The sequence below is a fragment of the Numenius arquata genome, chromosome 24 (genome assembly GCF_964106895.1).
Source record: "Numenius arquata chromosome 24, bNumArq3.hap1.1, whole genome shotgun sequence".
NCBI lineage: Eukaryota > Metazoa > Chordata > Aves > Charadriiformes > Scolopacidae > Numenius > Numenius arquata.
The window spans coordinates 3,467,784-3,488,628 of NC_133599.1; the positions used below are offsets into that span (position 1 = coordinate 3,467,784).

The 20,845-nt window shown below is 49.0% G+C and overlaps 1 protein-coding gene across 1 annotated transcript; it reads left to right on the top strand.

Annotated features, from left to right (window-relative positions):
- The first annotated feature begins 14,017 nt into the window (after positions 1 to 14,017).
- LOC141475261 (acidic mammalian chitinase-like) lies at positions 14,018 to 17,340 on the top strand. Its single transcript, XM_074163528.1, has 11 exons — positions 14,018 to 14,042; positions 14,186 to 14,215; positions 14,693 to 14,894; positions 15,197 to 15,253; positions 15,359 to 15,524; positions 15,655 to 15,779; positions 16,259 to 16,367; positions 16,459 to 16,644; positions 16,801 to 16,920; positions 17,022 to 17,163; positions 17,324 to 17,340. Exons 1-11 carry the CDS (start codon positions 14,018 to 14,020, stop codon positions 17,338 to 17,340), a joined length of 1,179 nt encoding a protein of 392 aa, XP_074019629.1.
- The last annotated feature ends 3,505 nt before the right edge of the window (positions 17,341 to 20,845 follow it).

A 20,845-nucleotide genomic window follows, 5' to 3' on the forward strand; every position in this document is an offset into this window, starting at 1 on the left:
GTGCATTTCTGATGAGTGGAAGGAGCTGGGAACGTAGCTGTGAGGCAACCCTCTGCTAGAAAGAGTATGAATGCGTGAAGGTCTCCCCACAGAAAACACTGCGCAAGAGGGGAAGGAAAGGGAGGGAAGGGGAAGCAAGGGGAAAATCACCTGCCAGTTTCCCTGTAGCAACAAGCCATATGAAAACACAAGGTCCAGGACTGTTTTCTTATTGTCCCCGTGGAGGGGCCATTCTCAACCCAGATCACGGACACTCGGGATGGAAATGGCCCAGTGGAGCAAGAAAATATTCCCATGTGAGCCATTACTCTACTGGCTGACAGGGCTCCAGGGATCTCCGCTCCCTCCTGTGCCTGCAGCTCTCACCATGATAACCATTTCAGATTTGCCTCACATACATGCCCTTGAAATCTGCGGAGGCTGGAAGAGTAAACAGACCTTAAAAGGGTCTCAAATTCCTGCCTTCCACTCCCTCATTCTCAAGAGTACTCCTGAGTGAAGCAGCTTTTGCAGAGACCGGGCAACTGAAGGGCCTCTTTACCACACAAAGCAGCTAATAATAACTCGTGCACCCTTCACCCTGCCTGCTCCAGAGCCCAGGAGGGCCCTTGCGTGGCAATTGTACACATTTGTGTGCCATAAATGGTTGTTTTCCCTCTTTCTAGCAAGGCCGCATTGTGCTCAAAACTGTTCTGTTCCACCATTAGAAATTCCAGCTCAAAGTTGCCAGCGCTCGAGATCTCATCACAAGTTTTCTCATGTTTGAAGCTTTTCTTTCCCTCCTGCGAGGGGTGAGCTTTTAATTTAAGAAAAGGTTATTGCTAAGAGGAAAATTGAAAACACAAACTGGCTCTGTAGATCCATCAGTCTGAAACACCTATGTCAGCTAAAAGAAGCAAAGAAAAAGAATAAAGAATAAAATCAAATTTCAATTTTGAACGTTGAGTGTGTTTTGGGGCAGGGAGAGGGTAGAAGACCCACTGGGATTTTAGATGTCTTAGAAGCTACCAAAATCATTAAATTCACTGATTTTCCTGTAGCTCCCTTGGAAGGACACGAGCACAACAGCACACTAGGCCCGGTGAGCCAGAGGGAGGGGGTTTTTGTCGCACCACAGGGCGATATTCAGCTTTTCCTCGCACCCCGCTGTGTCCCAGGGCTGGTTCACGGAGCTCTCTCAGCTTCATTTTCAGAAAGGGAAGGCCCGAGCTCTGCGAAAACTGGACCATACGCATTAGAAAACATCCCAGGTGTACACATAGGTGCTGCTGGCAAAGCTAGAGGAGGAACTGGTCCACCCAACCGGCAAACTGGTGCCCTGTGGGCAGCTCTGCTGACTCCCAAGACAAGATCCTTTGTGCTCAAGGCGCCCCCTCCTCCAAGCACAGCCAGCACACAGCAAGAAGGGCTCTTCCTGCTTAGTGGGGGTGGGCAATGAGGCATTTTTTTCCAATTTACCACTTCCTACAGCCTCTGGATCTTAACACTGTCCTTCCCAGCGCTCAGGTGACTCTCTGCCTTCTGTATCAGGATCAGTGCTGACGTTCGGTTATCATAGCCAGATACTGGCTTGTATTTCTCTGGAAGAGGACGGAGTGACTCCAGATTTAGAGCTGAGACAGATTAGGATATGGCTTGCCTCAGGCATTTTGCTGCTTAAGCAGAGGTCAATCTTCAGGCAGGGGAGGGACAGAATGGCTTTCAGGATCCCAGTAAAAAGGTAGAAGAAAGCAGAGAGCTGCCTTTTGTCTCAAAAGAACAGGATCTAACGGAGGAATCTCATGGTGTTTGCAGGAGAACTGACATATCCTTCCACTACAAGCAAAACCCTTCAAGGAAGTTTTTTTTTTTTTCACGTCAGCACCATTTTGTTGGGAAGGATTCTCAGAACCAGGCTGGAATTTCTCATCAAAAAGCAAGAGAGGAAGCGAGCCAGCAAGCAAGCCTCTGCCTAGAGCAACCCACGCTCCCCCTGTGGGGTGACAGCTCTGGAAGTCAAGCCCTTCTTCTGGTGGGTCACATCTGAATCTGGGTCGCTCACATCCAGCGTCTCAGTTTCAATCTGCTTCAGAACAGAAACAAGATATGAAACTCCTTTTTTTTTTTTTTTTTCAGCAGGAAAAAATAAAAAAGAGTACATCATCTTCAGGCAGCTCTTTCTCAACAGAAGCAGAACAATAATGTCCACTTCAAAGATGTCACCTGAGACACACCTAAGATGAGTGCTTTAGAGACATGTGAGCAGGTAAATCATTTGAAGGGCCACCTTGGGCCCTGTAAGTGCCCCTGGGTATGCTAAAAATTGGCCACAATTACTCTGTGGGGTGCTTACCTTACATAATTGTCTTAATTATATGGGGCTGCCTAATTACACTTTATGCAGCTTTAACTATGCAAAGAAAGGCATCACACATGAGATAGAAGAGCTTCTGACCACGTCTTGACCAACGTGAGAAAACCAGCAGTGTTCCCCATGGACCCACTTTGCATCTCTCTTGCTCTATGACCCTGCTGAGCAGGTTTCCACCGCTGCTCGATAAGATTAGAGCCCTGGGTGTGACCCTCACTTATGGCCAAAACACTCCTTAAACCAGAGCCCTGGGAGGCCCTGGGGGTCAGGCCGGGCTGGGGAAGGGGGGGGACAGGGACTTTCCAGCTGAGCAGCGCATCCCACAATGGCAGCGCTGGAATTGTCCTTCATTTGGGGCAGTTTATGCAAGGGTAGAAAGCTGTTCTCAGAGTAATGAGCTCCTCCTCACAGCTCTGTAACCCTGGTAGCCTGATTTATTTTTTTTTTTAAAAACCACGCCACGTAGGCATAGAACAGAGCTATCTTATCTCACAACCGCCCACATGAAAAGAGGAACTTTGCAGCGTAGAGCCACAGCAGAGCTGCAGGGAAGGCAGAGAAGGCGAAGCCTTGCCAGGCAGGTAGGACGTGTGCTGGGGAAAAGTGCCCTGCCATGGATTCTGCGTCTGGCTTGGGGTTTTCCCAGGAGCTGAGAAGCAGTCAGGTGGGGATTTGACTTAAGCCTATCTTAAAGACTTGTAAAGTGTCCAAATTTCCAAATATGTGTGCATATATATAACCTACTCTGAATAACATGCCACTTCAAGCATGCTCTGATCCAGGGCTGTTTTATCCCCCCCTTTTCCAGGCACTTGAAAGCCCCCGGACTGAAGCTGGAGGTACGGAGTGATTCTACTTTGCTCCCCTAGTTCTCTTTTTTCACAAACACAGCCTTTCTGAACCTCCAAAAGTGCCCCAGTTCAGGTGCTGCCTTGGGATATGAAACTGCTAAGTTTCGTGGAAGGCAAATGATGGTTTCCGTTTCAAAAAGCAGAGCGATACAGCTGCATCAGAGAGGTTGGAATGGGGGAGTGCCGTTGGAGAAGAAGAAATTCTAAATATAACTCTGGAACAGCATTCCACTCAAATTAATTATCAGCAGTGAAATTTTTAAAAGAGAAAGGAAAATATTGTGCCGAGCTGAGAAAAAGAGGGAGGTCTGCCAGTCCTGGAGTGTGTTTATCCTGGGTATTGTTTAAGCTCTTAGTGCTAAATTACTGACAGAGCCCAGCTGTTCCTGAATCTCAGCCCTCTTCTCTGCTGGGGCCAATAGACTTTGCTCTAGTCTGCACCCAAAAAAGGACTGTATTTCCCTTCCCGGCCGTGTCTGACGTGGCCCCGCTCTGCAGACGTCAGCAGGATCAGCTCCTCAGCAGGAAGCTGGCAAGAGCTTCTTAAAAACATGTGACGTAGGAGACAGCCACACAGCACGGTTAAAACCTCCGCACGGAGGGCAGAGCTGAGCGGGGATGTGGAGCAGAGCCACGCTTCCAAAGAAGGAAAGCCCACAGGCTGCTTCCCCTGCTAACAAAAGCACGGTACCAGCCTCCGGAGCCTGCTGTGTCGCTGCCAGGAGTGCCAGGGGTTGTGGTATTGTGGTGGGCACCGGCAGATTTTCCAAGTTTTTATAGAGATTGGCATGACAACAAAGGGCTCCCGGTGAGAAGCGCGTTGAGGGTGCCTGGATGTTTGGAAGGATGACTGTGTCGAGCCTGTGAGGGAGGAAGGAGAGGAAAAGAGGCATGGAAAGCAGCTCGGCTCTGCGCAGAGGGGTGGCCGTGTCCCAGTTACAGATGGGACAAGGGTGTGTTCATTTCCCTGCGGGTAAAATAAAGAGTCAGCAAACTGAAGGGAAGCCCCTTCACACCCCCCCTTCGCCGTGTCTGATCAATGATTGCTGTTCCAAGAGACTATTACACAGATGCTTCTACTTCTACTTCCTCCTCCACCCCCTGAAAACAAACCTGGCAGCCTTTCAAGGCTCTCTCTGCCCTAGATCAGCCCCAAGAGAGTCCCCACACCGAAAGATAGGAACACAAAATCAATCTCGGATACAATGCCCTTATTCCAGTTTCCCCACTCCCACGCCTCACTGAGCAGGCCAGCCAGCGTGCAAGCGCTGAGCAGAAATGCATTCACACGCTAGAAACCCAGTGCTTCCTTCCCTGCAGCGTGTCCCTGAGTGAAGTCAGTAATTGGTAGCTTCTTTGATGAATTTCACTTTTACCGCTTTCAAGTTAGCCACAGTCCTCGGTCTACCTGGGGTTTCTCTCATGTCTGCAATATTCAGAATTATTTGCTGAATCTGCTCTGAGTGACACCAGCCGGCGCAGACTGGGGCTTGTGAAATTCAGGCTGTCTTTAGATACGGGCGGGCAGACAGCAGGCTCTAGGTGTTGCAGTTCCTGGACTAAAGTACAACTCCTACGTCGTCAACAAAAGTCGAGAGCCTACGAAGCTGGAAGCAATGTAACCTGACGAAGCACCCAGTCTCCTGTCCCCAGGACACACAGAGATTCTCCCATGACTTGCTGACAGCAGCCCCAGGTCTCTGCTTCTCAGCAGCACACTCCAAAGAGCAGAGCACCTGCACAAAGCGGGCAGCATCGCCCAGCAAGGGTCAGCCACATTCCCTTGCAATCGAAGCTCTGAGTGGTGAGATAACCAGGCTGATGGCCTACACCATCGGAGGGAAAGAAGATCTTGACTGGTCTGCACTGGGGACAGGAGCCTGCTGTAGCCACTAGCTAACAGAATGAAGTGCTCTTTCAAGGGGGCTGCCAGCATCTCAGACCCCATGTGGAGGTGGAGACCTGATCATCTCTCCCTCCCAAATAGCTCCAAACTGAGTATGCAAGGAGCAGCAACTTGCCAGCCAGCATGGAGGTACCCATGCTGCCGGTGCGGAGGGGCTGAAGACCACAATGTGAATACCCTCAATGCATGTGTACCCTCGATGTGTGTGCACCCTCGATGTGTGTGCACCCTCGATGTGTGTGCACCCTTGATGTGTGTACACCCTTGATGTGTGTGCACCCTTGATGTTCACATCCTTGATGTGTGCACCCTTGATGTGTGCACACTCTGTGTTCGTGCCCTGGATGTTCGTGCCCTCGATGTTCGTGCCCTCGATGTGTGTACCCTCAGTATGCACACCCTCAGTGTTTGTGCCCTGGATGTTTGTGCCCTCGATGTGTGCACAACCTTCATGTTTGTGCCCTGGATGTTCGTGCCCTCGATGTGTGCACACCCTCGATGTTTGTGCCCTCGATGTGTGTGCACCCTCGATGTTCGTGCTCTGGATGTTTGTGCCCTGGATGTGTGTGCACCCTCGATGTTTGTGCCCTGGATGTTCGTGCCCTCGATGTGTGTGCACCCTCGATGTTCGTGCCCTGGATGTTTGTGCACCCTCGATGTGTGCACACCCTCGATGTTTGTGCCCTCGATGTGTGTGCACCCTCGATGTTCATGCCCTGGATGTTCGTGCCCTCGATGTGTGCACCCTCGATGTTCGTGCCCTGCATGTTTGTGCCCTCGATGTGTGTGCCCTCAATGTGCACACCCTCAGTGTTCGTGCCCTGGATGTTTGTGCCCTCGATGTGTGCACACCCTCGATGTTCGTGCCCTCGATGTGTGTGCACCCTCGATGTTTGTGCCCTGGATGTTCATGCCCTCGATGTGTGTGCACCCTCGATGTTCGTGCCCGGGATGTTCATGCCCTCTATATGTGCACCCTCGATGTTTGTGCCCTGGATGTCCCTGCCCTGCATGTCGCCTGCCCTCGATTTTGCGCCAGGCCAGCTGGCAGCACGGATCGGTTCGCAAGGCGCGGATCCGATTGCGGGGCCGCACGGCGGGGGGTACCCGGGGCGGCGGGGCCGGTGGCGGGGCCGGTGGCGCCCCCCCGTGGCTCCGCGGGGGAATTACCGGCAAGGGGCCAGCACTCTGCTTGTACCACCGAGGTCTCCCTGGTCCCCCGAGGTCCCTCTGGTCCCCCCGCGCCTTGGAGGAGTTCACTCCCAGTCTAGAAGCTTCCTGCTCCGGTGCCTCATCCTTTGCCTCGGCCCTGGGGCAGCAGCGGAGTCACCGTCTCCCCTTTTGTGACCCCATAAACTCTTTACACCCTTAAAAAGCAATTATCTGCCAACCCTCACGCCGGAGCTTGAGATACACTTGAGAAGTTGTCAATGCCCTGGCTTCATTCCTGAGACTCCTTCGTTTTCATAAAGGTCCTTAGGCAAGACTTTGCCCCCCCGTTGGCATTAATCGCTGTTGAAGGAATGGGATATACTGGGAAAGGCTCTTTTTCTCTGGGCTGCCCCAGAGATGGAAACCTTGGAGAGGAAAAAGGAACGGATGGAGGCGTTCTGCGAGATAAAACCCCACCCTAGCAAGATTTTGAAACAGAACAGTTCTTTTAAAACAAGGACAGTAACTGGTGAAGCATGAGGACAAAGATAATGTCTCTGCTCGAATTAAGGACACGTTTCACCCTGTTCAGGAAAGCTGAACAGGGGGTCAGACTGACTCCTGGGCTATTTTAAGCATTTGAGGTTAAAGGGCATCTAGAGCCGCTGCTTAAGGAGTGAATGTTTTATTTAAAGGCTATTTAGTTGCTAGAACTTCTTGGGCCCAAAATGCTACTTAATTATTTTAAAAGCCTTTATGCTTTCGTAGGGAGATGCTATCGTAGGGAGAACGTAGGGAGATGCTATCGTAGGGAGAACGTTCATGGATATAAGCGAGAGGAGCACGTACCCTTTTGGGGGTGTGTGACAGGCCACATACGTACATTTTTAGACCCGTATATTTTTCTCATTGGATTGTAGGGTGGCAGTTAGAGGCACAGGGTCAGACACCCGCCTGGGTTGTCTCAGCAACAGTTGCTTCAATACTCTCTTGTTATGTGCTGTAAATGTTTAATGGGAAGCTTATCTCTCTTACCTATACAGATGGCTCAGGTTATTGAGCTTGTGAACAAGGATTAATTGGAAATGGGCAGATGTCGGCTAACCAGAAAAAGAGCTTAGTAAGTAATTAGATGAGCTGGGATGCTGTTGTGGGGGCAAAACCTCCTCTGAAGGGTTCAGAGGAAAAAGGACAAGTCCAAAAGGAAGTTCCTGTAGCCCTGCTGTAAATTACTGGTAACGACGAGACCTCACGAAGGCTGGATGCAAATGCAAGACGATGGCCGTACATCAGGGCCCTGGTGGTGATGGCTGCAGCGTTCAGTGATGGATTAGCAGCCAATACTCTCAGCTAGTCCCAGCTCACAATCCAGGGCATCTGGTTCTTTCCTTGCAGATAATGGGGATTGTCCGGGTGAGGTGGACGGGGAAAACAGGTCGCGTTACAAGGAGCAGCCTGATTGAACCTGCCACTTTGAATCCTGACTGTGAGAAGTTCAAGATCTGCATGCTCGGTGCCAATATTAAATAATAGATGATAACAGTTTAGGGTCTAATATGCATTATCAATCTTAAGTGGATTTTGGAAGCTTATATGCTTTAATAAATCCAATTTTTAAAAGATCAGACTATAAAAAAAAATGCATATGACATAAGGTGCATAAAAATAGAGAAAGGAAAGAATAAATCCAGAGCAGCTGAGACAAAGCACTCTTCATGCGGTATTTCCTTGGCTAAAATAACACCCGTGTGCATGTTCATTCATGTATATATAACCTTTTTTGCAGTACGCTTTGCCCACCTGCACACAGCGAGCAATTTGTGAATCTGCATCCTATGCACACATGCCCCCTTTCGAAGGCCTGTTCTCGCTTGCTGACAGACCAGGAAATAATTCTGGGGACTAACGCTTGGATACAAGGAGAGGTGGGAGGATCTGCAGCCCGTTCCTAGGCACAGTGAGCACCCTGTTCACCAGGAGTCACCACCGCCATCGAGAGCTGGTGAACGCGTTGCCTCAATCCTGATCACCAGGGAATGTTAGTGGGATGCCTGCAGTGCAGAGTCAAGGTTTATTTGAGGAACAGGCTGGTCAGAAATCAAGTTTGAGTGTTTCACAACATCAGAGAAGCTTGAGATCTGTTTACAGCACCTAATTATAGCAGTTTAGTGCCAAGAGAGAGTAAGGAAAGATGAAAGATGCGCTGTAAGGAAAGAATATGCAACCAGCAATTGCAGTACCGCATCAAATTCCTCATGAAAAGAACTCTTCTAAGTCCTTATAAAATATACCTGGGGACAAAAGGTTAATAAACGATGACACTCTGTAGAAGTAGCTGGGGAAATGGCTGCAGCATTTCGTAATCAGAGTGAGTCAGAGATGATATTTCTGGGAATGTACATGCAGAAGGCAAGAATTTCCCCCGGGAGGCAGGGAATGGTTGGTATCTGAAAATCAGCAATTCTTTAGTTCCACTCAATGAGCTGAGGAGAGAAGGGAAATCAAATGCCAGAGGATGATGGCGTGAAGCAGAACAGATACAGCCCTTGTAACAAGGAGTTAGCACTGGGGAAAGCAGGCTTAAAGAGAGAGACCTTTAAACAAATGAACCAGTGTCCTAAGAATCAAAGAGATAGGAGTCCCTCCTGGCTGTCATTGACAGGCAAAGTGCCCTGAACTCCTGTCTGCACCAAGTCCCTGCCTGAGACCTACATGGTGTCGTTATCTTTTGGAGGGGGGAATCTGAGGAGGAGCTTTAAAGCTCCTAATTTCTTGCCGTGAATCTGAACGAGAACAGATGCCGGGCATTTCCTGCACATCATGTGCTCCTGGATAGACCATGTTACGCTGCAGGTAGCGGTGCTGGCTCTTCAGCCCGGGCTTCCCACAGGATGGTTCTCATGGCAGCAGCAATAAGAGTCTTTCAGCTCTACCAAATGATCTGTTTAGAAGAACAGAAGGAGATTTGGAACAGGAAAGCTCCCAAATCACTCTCAAAGCTCTCAGTCAGGCAGCCGAGCAGATGCCAGACCCATAAGCGTTCCAGTTACCTCCTCCTTGCACAGATACTGTTACACCAGCCACCGTCAGCTCTGTGTGCTGCTCAGTGAAGGACACGTCCATGGGTTACATGACTTGGAGGTAGGAGGGATCCTTTTTCAGGACTCCATTTACAGGCATCGGATTATAGTGGCAGTAACTTAAGCCAGTGTATACATACCCAGCTGGACGGGGACCCAGATTTTCACGTTTGGCCACTGACACTGTGGCCGTATTTTCTTAATTCTCTGTCAGACTCCTGAAGAGAGTGGGACAGTTTTCCAAGAAGGTCAGCAGCCCCCAAATAAAGCTCAGCTATTAAAAACTGTTAAGCCACTGAGAGAACAGCAATATCACCAAAGCTCCTGACAGTAGACCCAGACAGGTCTCCTTAAACATGCGCATGTATCTCTAATCAAGTTTCAGCTTGCAGAGTCTATTCCTTCCCCTGCCTCCAGCTCAACTCCAACCTCAGGATATGCAGAGCATTAAAGCTGAAGATAAACGTGTTCCCAGTCATTCCCTTAGGTCCAGGATGACCAGACCCCTGATACCTCTCACCCCGCTTTTGAAAGGAAGAAACTCCACCATTCTCTATCTAAAGCAGAAACCAAAGGAAGAGGAGGAGAACAGGTTATCTCCTAACACCTCCCAGACTGGGCATTGGAAGCAACACAACTGAAAGTAGCAGTTGGTGATTCATTGATTCCTCCTTTAGATTTTAAGCCAAGTCAAGCAGGTAAACTTTTGCCAAGACGGCGAGGTAAAAGCTCAGACCTTGTAAGAAATAAGCCACCATTGAGTCATGCTGTCCTGATAGTGGCGCAAAAGCTCGCTCCCTTTTAGCAAAGTGCAAATAAAGGGTTACTTTTTGCTGCAGGCATTTATGTACAAAGGGGTTGTTGATTTTGTTCTGCTTGCTTTTTCACTGCTCCCAGAGGTTTGATATTTGACACAGCCCAGTTTGGGCAGGGCTGTGGTATAGGCCATTGACATGTGCTGGCATCAGAAGAACATTCTTTTTTACAGGCCCTGGAGCATGAGCTGAACTCCAAAAGGATCAAGCATTGGGTAGGAGTCTGAAGCTGCTTACCACGTCCAGGATGGAGATGGCTGCATTTAGATGTAGTTTGCCAGGAAGGAGTAGATAAGATGGCTCTGATCTTCATGATAAAATGCTTATCAAGTATATAGAGCTCTGAGCAAAACCAGGCAGTTGTTAGGAGAACCAGCTGAACTGCTGTCAGGAGGTACCATTTATCACTGGAGTGAATAATCTGGAGTGACTGCTTTGTCTCATGTCTTTCCAGTGTGAAAACCAGGGTTTGCTCTACAGCAAAAAATTGCCCAACAGAAAGGAAAGATTTGGAAAACATAAATACATCAGAGATGGTTCAAAATCTCCTTTTCTAGCAGATTAATAAGGGACATATACCAAGGCCACCCACAATTTAGGCCAAATTTCACCCAAAGCCCCCTGAATAAAACTAGGCGTATTGCAGAGACTGCACACATATAACATGGACCCAGGGAAATTAAGTTTCTATTTTTAAACTGACTACTCCAGCCCATTTTCCCCTGCAATAAATACTGACTATGCTGGTAAGGAAAGGCAGAAAACAGAGAAAGTGAGCCTAAATTCTTTGTTAGAGATATAAGCAGGTGAGTTAAACATTAAACTTTCTGGCCTGCAAGCACATTTCTTCCTGAAGTGTTACCAGAAGACTGCTAGAAAAGCACTCCAGAGACACGGTTGGGAAGAGCAAGCAACATTGACACCTACTGTTGGATATTTTAATTGCTACTGACTACAAAATTCTTGTAAAGCAGGAGGAAGATGCTTTCCTAAGAAAATACTAATGTATGTATGTACTAATACTACATACTAATACTTTTATTTTGCTTTTATTTTGCCACCTGCAGTGCTTTGAAGGTGCACTTAATCGCAAATCAAGAAGCTGCCATGTGCAGGGAAACTTTGTCCTTCAACTTAATTTATTCCTTCATTTAATTAATGGAATTAGATGATTCCTTGGGAGAGAGCATTTTTTATGAGGCTAGTTGATAAAAATGAAAAAGCTGAAAACTAATGGTGCTAGTATCAGACAAGGCTGTACTATAAACTCAGTGAGAGAGAGCATGCTAATTTCTCAGAGATTAAACCCTTCTAGCGCAAAAGGAAATGAGGTTCATATAGAGATCTCTTGGAGCATATCAGAAAGCACTACCCAGCCAAGAGCAGAGCAGAGGCCTGAAAGAAAGAGTTTGTCACATTTTACCATAGTGCCAGATCATACTTAACACCTTAAAGTGTCACCTTAAAGTGCTTCACACTAAAAAGTTGATCACTGTGATTTCCTTCATGCAAGCTGTTTTTTTCCAGCCCACTAAAGAGGACTTAAAGATAGGATGACATGAACTGTCCCAAGAAATTAAGAAAAAATTTAGCAAGCTGGTAGAAGGAGCTTACCTCTGTCTTCCCTCCAAACATTACACTTTTCCTCCTAAGAAACTTCCAGCAAAGTAGCTTCAACGGACATTCCACAATTCTGAATACCTTTCTATTGTTCATACTAACAATTTGTGAAAATATATGATAAAACAAGGAGCTAGAAAAAGCTCCCCTCCAGAGCTAGAAAAGTAATGACCATGATTGATTGATTATATGAGCTCTGGCAACACAGGATCTACATATAGACGTATACGAGGACGTATCTGGGGTAAATCCCCATAGGAAAATTCCCAAGGAATCTCCAAGAACACCACTCCACATCAAGAAAAAACATACTGGTAACAGATTGTCTCTGTGGTGGTAGGACATGGTCTGCCTGCAGTGAGGAACATCAGATCAGCAGCCCAAAACACACATAGCTCCCACCACAAAGGCATTTCTGTGAGCTCAACAGCATCCTTGCATTGCAAAGGGATAGAAAGCAGCCTCCCTTCACTGGAAACCCAGACCCAGACCTTTCATACACTTCTACTCAGCCAAGGGCCCATCTACCCAATACATGTCTCTGCATCGCTAACAGGAACCTTGCCTGTCGTGACGCTGCCACCAGCACAAATGCCCGTAGCGGCCGCCAGCTCCAATCTCACGGTACCAGGAGAGCGATACCCGGACCTCTGCATCCAGATACGGGTGAGCACAGGGCTCTCCAATACACGCGCCACCATTGCGTTGACCTTTACACTTTACCAAAACTCAGGATTTGACCAATTGACATTGGTTACCACCACACGCAGACAAATAAGCGTCCTTGCCCCTTCCCCAAATGCTTTCCTTTTCACACCCAAACATACCTCTACAGATAACAGACTGGCCAGGCTCCAGAGCTCGCTCAGGGTGGGATTTTCCACATCTAGTCCCATTGAGTTTGTACTGGGTTACTTTATCGACCAAGAAACACAGTGGAAAAATACTCCTTGAGGATGGCTGTCCCTTTCATTATCTGCCGTATCTCATCCAGTGTGTGCACAAAACATGAAGGGTCGGTCAAATGCATTTTAACCTGCAGGTCAACGAATTCAGTGCCAGCACCTGATATGGGCAACTTTGAGGCTCCTTTTCCAGGCACCCTTTCAACCAAGTCTGGGTGACCGACTGGAAATTCACCTTGACATCATCTTAGCAGGAATTAAGCAACTGGCCGTGTCCCTGTAGGCTCTTACTCCACCATTTGCACCAGCCCTGGCAGTGCCTGGTGTGCAAAAGCAAAGAAACCACAGATCTCGGCCAACACAGAAAGCCAACATTGGTTGGAGCTTCCACCCGGACTGAAGGTGACACAAAGATGGAGAGAGAATATTTTGAGATAAAAACATCTTTTACTGCCTTTTAAAAAATCCCATTCAGATACGCTTAGAATAAAGATATAGCAACCTGTAAGCATTAAAGCGAGACATTTAAGCTAAAACAGACACATGGATTTTTAAAAAAAAGCTTTTCCAAACAACAGCCCCTGACAAGCCCATATAGAACAAGACATTCATGTCATTTCTCCCTGGGGTGCTTCGCCGAAAGCCAAGGCAAGGCAGGATCGCTGGGTAACATCAAGGGCTCTCACTTTGGGAAAAAGCTGAGCAAAAAGAGGAGGGAAGAAGCGCGAGAGGAAATGACACCTGCATGATGCACTGTCCCTGGGCTCTCTCTCGTAGAGCTTCGCCTCCGAGCAATAAAGCTTCTGCCTGAAGAAAATGACCTTGCCAAGTGGGACAACGACAAGGCAGAAGCTGACTTGGTTTCCTTTACTGATGGGACACCAGGATGTGCTGTGAGCCCAAGCCCTCCTCAGCCCTGCCGCGCTGACTGCCCCAGCCAAGGAGACAGAACCCTTGTACCCACCTTGGGTCTGGCAGCGCCTGCCACCTCCGGGCAGAGACAATGACAGCGCAAGGTGAACACTTCTCCCACCTCTCCCTGCGTAATCACCGCTGTTGACACAAAGCCCGTCGCTGTAAATAACATTTGTAAGATGGAAATCCATCTAATCTTGTTCTTCCACTGCTCTTGCAGCACCACAACACGGCACAGCCTGATAACGGTGATGTCTCCAGCTGGAGCATTAAGGCCCATTGTACTGGTATCACTTTTCCGTGATACTGATCTTTACCAACTTCCATAATGTTTGTCCAACTTTGTTGATGCAAGACTGGCAGGAAGTGAGAGGAGCATATAAAAGTGGGAGACGGTCTGCACCAGAGCAGTTCTGGTCCAAGATGGCCAAGCTCACCCTGCTTACCGGTAAGTCCTGCTTCAAAACTTACTTCTCTGCCTTCACGACAAGTATTTGTGCTCTTTCACTCTTTAAAGTTCTATTGGGTTCAGTCCGGTTCTTTCTCAGTACAAACACTTAGACCTTTGTTCTTTGACTTTTCTCTTTATAGGTCTGGTCCTGCTGCTGAACGCCCAGATAGGTATGTGCTTTCTACCCCAACAACAACCCTGTCAAGCCCTTTTCAGAGTCAGCATCCACAGGCAGCTCCAACAGGCAGCACAGCAAACACGCAAAGAGCCTTCCACCTTCCAGGCACCTCACCAGAGATCCCTCTGCCTCTCTTCTTCCTTACGTGGCAGCAAAGGAGAAAGATTCCCCTTGGGGAAGAGACCCAGCACTCGGAACCACCCTCATTCATCAGTTTGAGGGTGCAGGAGCCTCCTAGACACACTCCTCTACTGAAACACAGCAGGAAGGACAGAAATCCATTATGATCCTTGGAGAGCCACTGCCCACAATGATAACCAACCCTACTTCACTGTCTCCAAACTCCTTGCCCTGCGGGGAAACGCTGCCCAATCCCTTCTCAGCAGATCTAGTAGCATACTCTGCCCCACGTTAGAAACACCTCTGAAACGCAGTCCAAATCTACCCCACTCCCTCTCTTTCTCTGCAGGCACTGCCTACGTGCTGTCATGTTACTTCACCAACTGGGCCCAGTATAGGCCTGGCCTGGGAAAATTCATGCCAGATGACATCGACCCCTGCCTGTGCGACCACCTGATCTACGCCTTTGCTGGGATGAACAACAACGAGATCACCACTTACGAATGGAACGACGAGACCCTTTACAAATCCTTCAACGGCTTGAAGAACCGGTACGTACCGAGAGCAAAGGGCATCACTGGTTCTCCCTCTCAGGTCCTCCCAGCATCTCTTCTCTGCACAACGGCAGCACCATCCACAGCTGAGGGATCCCGAGGAGAAGAGGCAGAGAGCGATGGGGAGGGCAGGGCAGGGGAGGACAAGCTGCCAGCACCGTCCTTGGAGGATGGTGACATTGGCTGATTGCGCTCCAGACTTGGTCTTTGGGTGTCACAGCAAGAGATCACAGCCTACAACGGCAGCTACACCAGATACTTACTTGCCATACAACATGTTCCTGTCCCTCTTTTTGCAGGAACGGAAATCTGAAGACCCTCCTGGCGATTGGAGGATGGAATTTCGGGACAGCCAAGTGAGTTCAAACCATCTCCTTCCCATCATGGCACCCTGGAAAGGAAGGGAGAATCGGGAAGAGGCACCGGCCAAACCCCAACTCTGTCATACTCTGCTTCCATAGGTTCACCACAATGGTTTCCACGCCCGCAAACCGCCAGACCTTCATCAATTCCGTCATCAAATTCCTGCGCCAGCATCAATTTGATGGGCTGGACCTTGACTGGGAATACCCTGGCTCCAGGGGCAGCCCAGCCCAGGACAAGGCTCTCTTTGCCGTCCTCGTTAAGGTAGGTTGAAACAAAAGGCTTTCATCAAGCCCTCTGCCCTGCACAGCTCTGGCCAGAGCCCTGGACAGATGAAAAACCTCAGGCCAGGCCAGAGAGTCCACGGTGAGACCCGTTTCTTGGCATCCCTCAGGAAATGGTGGCAGCCTTTGAGCAGGAAGCCAGACAGGTCAACAAGCCCCGTCTCCTGGTCACCGCTGCTGTTGCTGCAGGCATTTCCACCATTCAGGCTGGCTATGAGATTCCCGAGCTTGGAAAGTGAGTAGCAAACCCCCAGGTCTCCTTTCTGTGACTTCTATGGTCTTCCTTCAAATGGTTGAGGGAAACTCTGCCACTATCTGTCAGAAACCAACCTCATTGCACGTGGCTCCCTACTCCTTGCATAGGCAAGAACGTTACAGGGGTGGTACTTGTTTGAGGGGAAAAGGGACACTTGGGGAAGGGAAGTGTAACAACAGGCTGGCTCCAGCCACTTAATGCCATCAGGGATCATCTTTGGGTTCCCAGAAGTCCAGCGCAATTCCTGCTCTGCCTTGACCTCTGCCTCCCTTTAGCGGAGGAGAGAACTGGCTCCAGCACTTCAAGGCCAGCTCAAAAATGGTCTTGAAGAACCCAGATTTGCAGAAAGTGGGGACATGGCCAGCGATGTGGTGGGGTAAACGGCCAGCACTACAGGAACCTTCGCGTCTAGATGACTGAGCAGGCCAGGAGATAGATGTGTGCAATGTTCTCTACAGGTACCTGGACTACATCCACGTGATGACTTACGACTTCCACACCGCTTGGGATGGCCACACCGGGGAGAACAGCCCTCTGTACGATGGCAGTCACAGCCAACTCAGTGTTGTAAGTATATTTTGGGAGCCTCTGCCGGAGAAGTCATATTCCTGCCTACAAATCCTTGCATACGCTTGCACTGTGCTGGTTTTTTTTACAGGAGTATGCTATGAACTATTGGAAGAACAATGGTGCTCCAGCTAAGAAGCTCCTTGTTGGATTCCCAACCTACGGACGTAACTTCAACCTCCAAAACCCATCTAACACTGCTATTGGGGCACCAACAACTGGACCTGGGCCAGCTGGACCTTACACAAAGGAAGCCGGACTGTTGGCTTACTACGAGGTATGTGTGCTCCTACACATCTAGGCCGCCAAGAACACAAACACCCTTCAAACTACCCAGCAGGGCATTTTTAACCCATACACCCGTGGAACGTGCCAACTGCCCTCTTCCGTAGGACACTTGATAACTTCTCCCTCGCTCCCCGTTTCTTCCTAGATCTGCACCTTCCTGGACTCTGGAGCCACCCAGGCTTGGGATGCTGCCCAGGACGTGCCCTACGCCTACAAAGGCAGCGAATGGGTTGGCTATGACAACATCAAGAGCTTCAACATCAAGGTATGGGGGGGCATGTGTGGCTGTGCCAGTAACAAGGCAGGAGGCCTTCTGCAGCAGCAGTTCCCTGGACTAATTGGGATCTCTCCCCTGGCACTGAACAGGTTGACTGGCTGAAGAAGAACAATTTTGGAGGTGCCATGGTTTGGACCATCGATCTGGATGACTTCACTGGCACTTTCTGCAAGCAGGGAAAATATCCCCTGATCTCCACCCTGAAGAACGGTCTTGGTCTGCAAAGCAGCGGTGAGTAGCTTGAGTAACATGGCGGTTGTGCTTCTAGCATCAGTTATAAAAAGCCGGTGTGCTTGTGATGCTGTGGAACCAGGCATGGAGGGTAAGGACAAGAGTCCATTATTAATATAATCCCTTCCCAAAAGATAACCTCTTTCCACTTTCATTTCAGGCTGCAAGGCCAAGTAATCATCCAGTCCCCAAGTCCCTGTAGCTCCTAAACATGGAAGTGGGAGTATGAGCACGAGCTGGAGTGACAAATGAAGTCACTGCGGTGGGAGTGGTTTCTGTGCTGGTAAGCCATCCAGACTCAGCCAACCAGAGCCGCTTTTACCAATGTTTGAACATCAAAACCTGTTCCAGAATTGCCGTGACCATCTTATCTGTAATACCAGCACTCATGCTACAACTGGCCATGAAGATACCAATCCTTTTACAGCAAAGAGACCCCTCTGATCTTATGGCATCTAATAATAATGATTAAATAAAGTGTTCTGCAAAAGCAACAATCCTTGTTGTTTCGATTCATCTCACTCTTAATATTTTGATGCTCCACGAGTCTCCTGTGATAGTCACTCTTATGCTCAGGGAAGAGCCTGAATCCACAAGTTGCATTTTAAACAGCCATCAACTGGCATTTCCAGAGCTTTCCTGATGTACCAGCGGGGCAGACAGTGAGAGGGGAAAAGGGCAGAAGGAGGAGACAGAGTAGATCTGGCTGTGTCATGAAAGAGCACACGGAGAAGGGTCACAGGGGCACAACCAGGACACCCCCTCCCCACAGAGCCCTCATGCAAGGCCTGTGCATTTGTCCAGGGAAAAGCACTCGCCTCCTGGAAAAGGCACCTTCCAAAGGGACCAGTCTGCAAAGCACCCACAGCCCTGGTGCTCTGGCCATGAGGCATCAATTACTCCCTCCTGCGGGAATGGTTCTGCTGGGAACATCCCAATTCACAGGCAGACTCCTGATGTGTCCTAGAGCCTCAAAAGTCTTCTCCACGGTCTGAGCACCAGGAACACTCATGCCCCATTGTGGCAGCCTAAGGGTGGAATCACAAAATTGTTCTTCCTCCTCTTCCAACACAGGTTCCTTTAAAAAGCATCTGCTTAGAGAAGAGAAATGAGTGGGAGTGACCTCTGCTGCTGCTCAGGCACTTCTGCCCTTCCCCTGATGTAAAGGGTGTCTTAAACAGTCAGGAAGAAGCTTCTGCTTTCAAGCAACGGGGAAGCAGCTACTCCCTGCAAAAGAAATCACAGGGCAAGAAAGGCTTTGCGACAGCAGCAACAGCAGCTCAGTGTTTCTCACTGGATTCCCAGGTAAGAAAAGCCAGTTTCAAGGAAGCAGAGCCACAGTTTTGCAAGAATTTCTAGAGAGAATTTTTTCTCAGCTTCATTGGTCATGAATCATTTTTTCATAAACAGACTCTGTTGGAAAAGCAGAGAGAGAGCTGGAAAACCACGAGGCTTTTAGGCTGGTGGCTGTAGTACACAGGGAAACGCGGACTAATCTCAGAGTGTTGGGGAGTTACAAATCTCCATACACAGAGCCTGGCAGCGGGGAAATACTTGCACAAACCTATGGCCTCGTGACTGATCATATGAGCTCTGGCAACACAGGATCTACATACAGACGTATACACAGGCATATCTGAGGTAAATCCCCATAGGAAAATTCCCAAGGAATTTCCAGCACCACCACTTCACACCAAGAAAAATCATACTGGCAACAGATTGTCTCCGTGGTGGCAGGACATGGTCTGCCTGCAGTGAGGAACATCAGATCAGCAGCCCAAAACACACATAGCTCTCCCCAGGTTGTTTTACTTTTGGCAAAATAATGCAGCTCCTCACACCCAAACCCAGAAGGCATTTCTGTGAGCTCAACAGCATCCTTGCATTGCCAATGGGAAAGAAAGCAGCCTCCCTTCACTGGAAATCCAAACCCGGACCTTTCATACACTTCTACCCAGCCAAGGGCCCATCTACCCAATACATGTCTCTGCATCGCTAACAGGAACCTTGCCTGTCGTGACGCTGCCACCAGCACAAATGCCCGTAGCGGCCGCCAGCTCCAATCTCCCGGTACCAGGAGAGCGATACCCGGACCTCTGCATCCAGATACGGGTGAGCACAGGGCTCTCCAATACACGCGCCACCATTGCGTTGACCTTTACACTTCACCAAAACTCAGGATTTGACCAACTGACATTGGTTACCACCACACGCAGACAAATCAGCGTCCTTGCCCCTTCCCCAAATGCTTTCCTTTTCACACCCAAACATACCTCTACAGATAACAGACTGGCCAGGCTCCAGAGCTCGCTCAGGGTGGGATTTTCCACATCTAGTCCCATTGAGTTTGTACTGGGTTACTTTATCGACCAAGAAACACAGTGGAAAAATACTCCTTGAGGATGGCTGTCCCTTTCATTATCTGCCGTATCTCATCCAGTGTGTGCACAAAACATGAAGGGTCGGTCAAATGCATTTTAACCTGCAGGTCAACGAATTCAGTGCCAGCACCTGATATGGGCAACTTTGAGGCTCCTTTTCCAGGCACCCTTTCAACCAAGTCTGGGTGACCGACTGGAAATTCACCTTGACATCATCTTAGCGGGAATTAAGCAACTGGCCGTGTCCCTGTGGGCTGTTACTCCACCATTTGCACCAGCCCTGGCAGTGCCTGGTGTGCAAAAGCAAAGAAACCACAGATCTCGGCCAACACAGAAATTGGTTGGAGCTTCCACCTGGACTGAAGGTGACACAAAGATGGAGAGAGAATATTTTGAAATAAAAACATCCTTAACTGCCTTTCAAAAAATCCCATTCAGATACACTTAGAATAAAGATATAGCAACCTGTAAGCATTAAAGCGAGACATTTAAGCTAAAACAGACACATGGATTTTTAAAAAAAAGCTTTTCCAAACAACAGCCCCTGACAAGCCCATATAGAACAAGACATTCATGTCATTTCTTCCTGGGGTGCTTCGCCGAAAGCCAAGGCAAGGCAGGATCGCTGGGTAACATCAAGGGCTCTCACTTTGGGAAAAAGCTGAGCAAAAAGAGGAGGGAAGAAGCGCGAGAGGAAATGACACCTGCATGATGCACTGTCCCTGGGCTCTCTCTCGTAGAGCTTCGCCTCCGAGCAATAAAGCTTCTGCCTGAAGAAAATGACCTTGCCAAGTGGGACAACGACAAGGCAGAAGCTGACTTGGTTTCCTTTACTGATGGGACACCAGGATGTGCTGTGAGCCCAAGCCCTCCTCAGCCCTGCCGCGCTGACTGCCCCAGCCAAGGAGACAGAACCCTTGTACCCACCTTGGGTCTGGCAGCGCCTGCCACCTCCAGGCAGAGACAATGACAGCGCAAGGTGAACACTTCTCCCACCTCTCCCTGCGTAATCACCGCTGTTGACACAAAGCCCGTCGCTGTAAATAACATTTGTAAGATGGAAATCCATCTAATCTTGTTCTTCCACTGCTCTTGCAGCACCACAACACGGCACAGCCTGATAACGGTGATGTCTCCAGCTGGAGCATTAAGGCCCATTGTACTGGTATCACTTTTCCGTGATACTGATCTTTACCAACTTCCATAATGTTTGTCCAACTTTGTTGATGCGAGACTGGCAGGAAGTGAGAGGAGCGTATAAAAGTGGGAGACGGTCTGCACCAGAGCAGTTCTGGTCCAAG